Source organism: Echinops telfairi, unplaced genomic scaffold (genome assembly GCF_000313985.2).
Source record: "Echinops telfairi isolate 266 unplaced genomic scaffold, ASM31398v2 ScPeMD7_2291;HRSCAF=2852, whole genome shotgun sequence".
In the NCBI taxonomy this organism is placed as follows: Eukaryota; Metazoa; Chordata; class Mammalia; order Afrosoricida; family Tenrecidae; genus Echinops; species Echinops telfairi.
The window spans coordinates 1,426,024-1,432,395 of NW_022106189.1; the positions used below are offsets into that span (position 1 = coordinate 1,426,024).

At 52.0% G+C, this 6,372-nt stretch overlaps 1 protein-coding gene across 6 annotated transcripts in view; it reads left to right on the top strand.

Moving 5' to 3' along the window:
• Positions 1-3,660: 3,660 nt before the first annotated feature.
• Positions 3,661-6,372, top strand: part of SLC7A9 (solute carrier family 7 member 9) — a 33,970-nt gene continuing 31,258 nt past the window's right edge. Inside the window, exons 1-3 of one of the 6 annotated variants that reach the window (XM_045293863.1) lie at positions 3,661-3,733; positions 4,156-4,202; positions 4,767-4,879. In XM_045293863.1, coding sequence (XP_045149798.1) covers positions 4,187-4,202; positions 4,767-4,879 — 129 coding nt within the window. In that variant the 5' untranslated portion in view covers positions 3,661-3,733; positions 4,156-4,186. Of the gene's footprint in view, positions 3,734-3,762; positions 4,271-4,766; positions 4,880-6,372 lie in introns of those variants that run through there. The other 5 variants (XM_045293865.1, XM_045293866.1, XM_045293867.1 and 2 more) reach the window with 5 other exon arrangements.

A 6,372-nucleotide genomic window follows, 5' to 3' on the forward strand; every position in this document is an offset into this window, starting at 1 on the left:
TTCTCCCGCATTTCACCCCGGTCAAGAGGGTCCTGTGCATTCCACTTTGCACAGGAAGGGTCTCTATCAAATAACCACCACCCATCTGTCCGTTTGTTGCACTGTGGTGATTTGCATGCATCTACGGTTATAGAAGCTATGCCACTGGTATTTCAAATTCCAGCAGGGTCACCCATGGTGGACAGGTTTCAGCAGAGTTTTCCAAACTGAGACAAAGTAGGAAGAAAGGCCTAAGGATCTACTTCTGAAAATTACCCAATGACAACCCAGTGCCTCACAAGACAACACTGTCCAGCATAATGCTGGAAGATGAGCCCTGTGGGCCAGAAGGCACAAACTATGGCATAGCCCAACAATGGACCCAATGCATGTGAAGATGGCCTAGGGTGGGGCCACATCAGGCCACCATGAGTCAGAGCTGACTCAATGCACCTAACAACAATGGCACGTGGTACAGACATATACCCTTATCAGGATTACATTACAAGGAACAGAAATTGATACTGCCTAACAGGAAGAAACATTTTGGAACTATACACAAGGCAACTCACAAAATGGGAGATCTTAGTCCTGGGACTCTGCCAACCTTCCCTGCCCTTCTCCACTCAGGACACAAAGTCCTGGTAAAGAGGATCCTCTTGGCCGAGTCACTGTGGGTGGAGAAGTGGGGCACTCAAGTGGCAGCTCCTGAGGCTACGTGAGAATCCCACAAAGACAAAGCAATGGAGGCAGAAGAGTTATTACAAAGTGGCGGCTCCTTATTAACCAAGATACTTGTAGTTAACTACTTGGTCAGATCTCTCTATCGAGTACAACTTTTCATCATCATGCATGACAAGTATGGCTGATAAAGGGATGGAAATGGTGAACAGCTAGAGGAGTGGGGGGGGCGGTTCGGGAGAGCAGGATGGAGAGAGAGCCTTATTTTTAGGAGGTGGAAATGATGAAAGTCCAAAAATCTTTGCTCAGGGAGCCCATCTGGAGGAAATGCTATCACTTGAAACATACTAGTTGTGGACAAAGTTCTAAGACAGACTGGCACTAATCCACTAGTTCTTAGAGATCTAGATGATTTATCCAATAAGATCTTGCTTTCCTTGCTAATTGTTTTATTCTACATTGTAAATCTTTGGCGTTTAAAGACTCTGCACATTCCAGTGGACTCTTCCCGAGTTTTTCTGGGTGACATTCAGGCAGGTAAGTGGATCCCTGTTACATAATCTGTGAGAGCCACAGCCTAAAACCAATCTTGGGAGAGGGAGGTGAGGGGAGAGTGAGTGGGATTAGGTCTGCAGAACAAAATGCTTAAATTAAGGAAAGGAGTCCTGAGTAGCATTGTGTCTGTGAGTCCTTTATTGAACCCACTCTCCCGGCTAGATTTGTTTGTCTCTTTAGGAAAGCCCCAAACTCAATGGGCAGGAACGTGTCTGAACACTCAGAGGCATGGTGGAACAAGTCCTACATCAGAAAGGAAGAGCCATTCTCTTCCTGGATTGTTGGCAAAGATGCTACTTCTCCTGTGAGAGGTTGAGGTGGACACAATTGAATCAGAAGGAGATGCTCAGAAGACAGGCACTGAGGGACACTGGAGAAATCAATTCCACTACCTGTTAAAATTCCACTGTTAATTCCATTTTTCCACTCAACTTTTGAAGCTCCCAAGTAGGAGAAGAGCAAACCAAAGGCAGGTGGTGATAACATCTTCAAACTGCAAGCATCTTTACCGTGGAAAAGCACACTTTGAAGGGCCAGACCAAGAGCTATAACAGAACCCTACGAAACAATGGAGTGGCATGAAAAACAGAAGAAACTTCCACAGATAGTGACTGTGGAGGGAACTGACTGCAGCGAGGGAAACTTCAGCCATGTGATGAGACACAGAGACCTGGAGGACAAGCCAAAGTCTTGAAGAACAATTGGAGGGGGCGAAACGGTTTTTATCAAATCCAAATTATTTGCCACAAGAAAAAATTATGATGATAATTGGTTGAACATTCACTTTGCTGGGGAAAAAAACAAATAAAGCCCCAAGCCTTAAGAAAAGAATGTACAAATGTACAAATGTGCTTGACACAATGGATTGTGATAAAAGTTGTATGAGCCCCAATAAAATTATTTAAAAGATTACTCACTATCAACCCAAAATTAACTAAAGTGTCGGTTTCTGACAACCATAGTCCTTGAGGCCAGATGTTCCACATGCTGCACTTGGCAAAGACCCCGAAGGCCCAGGGTGGTCCCCCGAACTAACAGAAGCAGAAGGGTTAATAGATAACCTACCAAACCTCACACTTCCACCAGGGGGTGGGTGTCACTCACTGCTGTTTAAGATTTGGACCCTGCGGCTTAGAAATGAGCTGCCTGACCCCAAGCTTACCCTCCTCCCATGGCTTCAGTCTATCAGACCTGCCTCCTTGGGTTTCTGTAAGAGGATCGGATTTCCCTCACTTGGCTTCTGTCAGAATGTCACCAGCCCACTGGTGGCATCAGGGAGCCCCCTGTGGGGTTTGGCAAACAAGGATGGAGTGCTGCCGCTTCTGTCTGGAGCGGGGAGACAAGTGGCTAGCCCAGGGGAGCAGGTGCCCTGCTGCCAGGGCTCAGCCTCCTAGGACTTGCCATCCTTCAGAGGGCGGAAGGAGACAGCCCTGAGACATCTGTCGGCTGGCCTCCAAAGGCTCCCAAAGCCACCCCTGTTGGCTCGCCCGCCCGTGGCCTTTGGAGCCGTCTGGGGAAATGGGACACTGCTACATTTCCCCAAAGCAAAAGTGCCGGCCTTCTGGAATGGTGCTGCCACTGGAGGAGGGCGCTCAGCTTCTCCACGCACGTTTGACAAGCTGCAGCAGCAGTGATAATACCAACAGTGCTCGGGGCCCTCAGCACCAGCTGTCTTCATGCCTCCTCTCAGTAGCCTCTCACAGGACAGTCTGGAGAGTCTGAGCCCAGAGCAGGCCTCTGTCCCCCAGCACACACCGCCCCTGCCTGCTCCCGGCCCACCCCCCACCCCCCCACCGTCCCTGGTCAGAGAGGCAGGAAGGGACAGAGCTTGTCGTCTCTGGGCTTCAGTTTCTCCATCAGGCCAGTGCCTGTGGGGATGCTTTGTGTCCCTTTGCCACCCTACAGTCCTGTGACTGGGCTACTTTAATGGCACCACCGCCCCTTCCGACTTGGGTTTGCGGGGAGCCGTAATGGAGACCAGGCAGAACCTGGACCTCCCTGCAGGGCCCCCCTTTTGCCAGGTGGTACCCCGGTCAGTCACTGCCAAAGGTCACTAGGGTGCTGGGAAAGCAGGCCAAGGATGCTGGGAGGAAACATCTGACTATAGCAATTACCACGGGGCTCCCCTGAGCTGTAAGCAAAGCCCAGGAATGCAATAAAAGAATCTGTTCCAAAGTTTACCGCCGAACATGCCGCACGACGGTGTTTGAAACGCTGTTTCACTCTTCAGAAAGATACCTCCCTCGAGGGAGGTGGCAGATGTGGGGCGTGGGGGGGGGGGCAGCAACAGCATTTTGGAGGGAAGGTCGCGTGCCTGGTCCTCCCCGCCCCTTCTTGTGGTGGTGGGTGTTCAAAACAGGGCGGGTTTAATCATTACCTTTGCCGACCTCTGTACTCTGGCTTCCTCCACTCCTGGGCACAAGACATGGCCATTCCTGGGGTGCGCCTCGGCAGACGCACGCATGCGGTTGGTCAGCCCGGCAGCCTCTCCTCGGGATCAGCAAGGTCAAGGGAGAAGGTAAGACCGGGGCCAGGGGAGTCGGCTGCTCTTCAGGCCCGTTCTGAGGTGGCTTTGAACTGATTTTCCCCAGTGATTCCGGCCCCCTGCCCCCACCTTTCTGTCCATCACTCCATCAGAAAATGCTCATCCGATGGATCTATCTGACATGAGCTGTCTTAATGCGCTTGAGGCGCAATGAAGAGCCAAAGAGTTCTTCCCCACATTTGGCCCCACTGTGCATATTCTGGTATACGCATTCATTTAAAAGACATATGTGACTTGTGAAAAGTTCAAGTTGGCCCAGGGAGGTAAATTTGCTTTCCCAGCCTGGCAGCCGGAGGGCGAGGAGGTGCTAACAGGCCTGCGAGCTTGGGAGCGGGGCCGAAGCTCCGCTTCCTGTGGCCTGACAGAATTCATTCAGATTAACGACTAATATCTAGTTCCAGGACTGAAGGGTGACTACGGGACTGGATGTTGGCTTCCTCGGGTGAGAAATACCTCGGTCCTGGGCTTTGCACAAGAAAGAATTCACGCCAAGCCTGGTTTGTGATCCAAGTGAGCTTTTTTATAAAGGATGGAAGAAGTTTGGGGTTTTACACAGGCCCCCTCAGGTCACACCCACAAGTGGAGACCTCAGGAACAGCGGGAAAAGAGGGCGGTGGGCTCTAAGTTTCAGCCTTTGGGGGCTTTCAGCTGGGAGGCGTGGGGGATGGTACTGGCTGACCCATTGGCTGAGTGAAGCGCACCCGGCCTAGATTGGTGTACTGGCTTCCTATCTCAAGGGCCTGCATTTCTGCATGTCCTCTAGCCTTGATCGTCTTCCAACTTCCTGTACACTGGGAGGGAGGCCTTAGCATGGAGAGGGGCAAGCCCTCGTTCCTGTTCTGCTACCTCACAGAGCGACCATCCTTGCCTGAAGTCTGAGCTCACTGTGGGCTGTCGGAGCACCTTCCCACAGCCCAGAGACGCTGCCTGAGGAGGCCCTGGGCTGGGTTCCCATTCACGTCGTGTCAGCCACGCGTTTGCTGAACGGCCCCTGCCCTCCTTTCAGCTTCTGAGGACTGGTCGGAGAGAGAAATGGGGAAAACGAGCCTGAGGAAAAGGAGAGAGGACGAGAATGCAATCCCTAGTCCAGAGCCCAAGACCACAAGTCTCCAGAAAGAGGTAAGGTGGTCTCCTTTGGGAGGGGTGCGGGGCTTCATAGATTGAGTGGGGGTGTTATAATGAGGAATACTAGAGTGAAGTGCCCTCTAGTCCCTAGTGACCAACAAAGAGAAGTGATTTTTTTTATTCTTAAAGGAATGATTCTTTGGACGCACTTTGTTTTGGTCCTCCTGTGAATTGAGCATATTATTTGGGAATTAACCCATTCTTGTATTCTTGCAAGCCTTCCAGAGGGCCCTGTGTTTGCTCAACCCATGGACTCTGAGGTGGTTTGGAAGGACCCTTTGATATCTGAGTCTCCTTGGGAACAACTTCTCCAGGGTTTGGCCCTGGGGCCACCTGGAGAGCAGAGCTGAGCAAAGCCAGAACGTGGCCAAGACTTGGAGAAGCAGCTTCCAGGGGATGTACACCTCTTCCCAGATTCGGCTCTGTGCAGCTGCCCGGCAGGAGGAAGGACTCTGGAGGGTCATTTGTGAGCCCAGCTGTCAGCCCAGGGGAGGAAGCTGTGGAAGCGGAAGCCATTAAGGGAGCAGAGCTAAAGTCCCTGGGTGGGACAAGTGGCTGGCAGCCAAAAGGTTCCGGGTACAAACTCCCCGGCCTTGGGGTGACAGCCAGGAAAAGCCTGTGAAGTGGTGCTAGTCTGTGACGCGTGGGGTCTCCCGAGCCACCTTCAGAAAGAAAAGTAATGACACTCACATATGGACAAGGAGGGACTTTATATCAAGATGGCAGACCTTGATGTAAAGTCCAACTCCGGAGTCTTCTACAGACTCACATAGCTGCAGGCCAATGGCAAAGAACCGTGGCGGGAGAAACAGGGTGATCACAAGCCAGTGGGAGCTGAACTTCCTGGACCCAAGGTTGGTGGGAACATGGCAGCTCTCGGGGGCAGGCGGCCCATATGGGGCCATCCCTGGAGGCATGCAAGAGTCTCAGCAAGGATGGAGGTGAAGGGCAAGAGAGAAAGATGTTCTCACGGTCTCTCTTGTAAAAAGCCAAAGGAGGCACTTGATTAACGGAACAGATTCTACCCTACACGTCACACATCGTCAAGGGGACGTGAAATCTAACTGTCACACCAACCAAAACAGTGCCAGGGAGAAAGCAGACCTGAGACTGGCCCCCTGCACCCTGGAGGTCCAGCTCGGAACCCAGGACCCCATGTGTGCCCAGGATATAGGTCTCGGTTGGCAACTCATCTGTAGGGAACGTTGATGTAGTTAGTGACAAACGCGTGAAACTGTTTACTACAGCTTAGGAAAAAAGCACAAGAAAGTCTGTGCTTACCTTGCTTACTGGGCCATCCCATACTGTGTGCCATAGCTCTGGGGTGGTCCTCCAGGATCTCACTCTGATCTCTGCCTCCGAGTCTAGGGAGGCTGGCATTCTGAGTCGGGGCCGAGTCTAGGGAGGCTGGCATTCTGAGTCGGGGCCGAGTCTAGGGAGGCTGGCATTCTGAGTCGGGCCCGAGTCTAGGGAGGCTGGCATTCTGA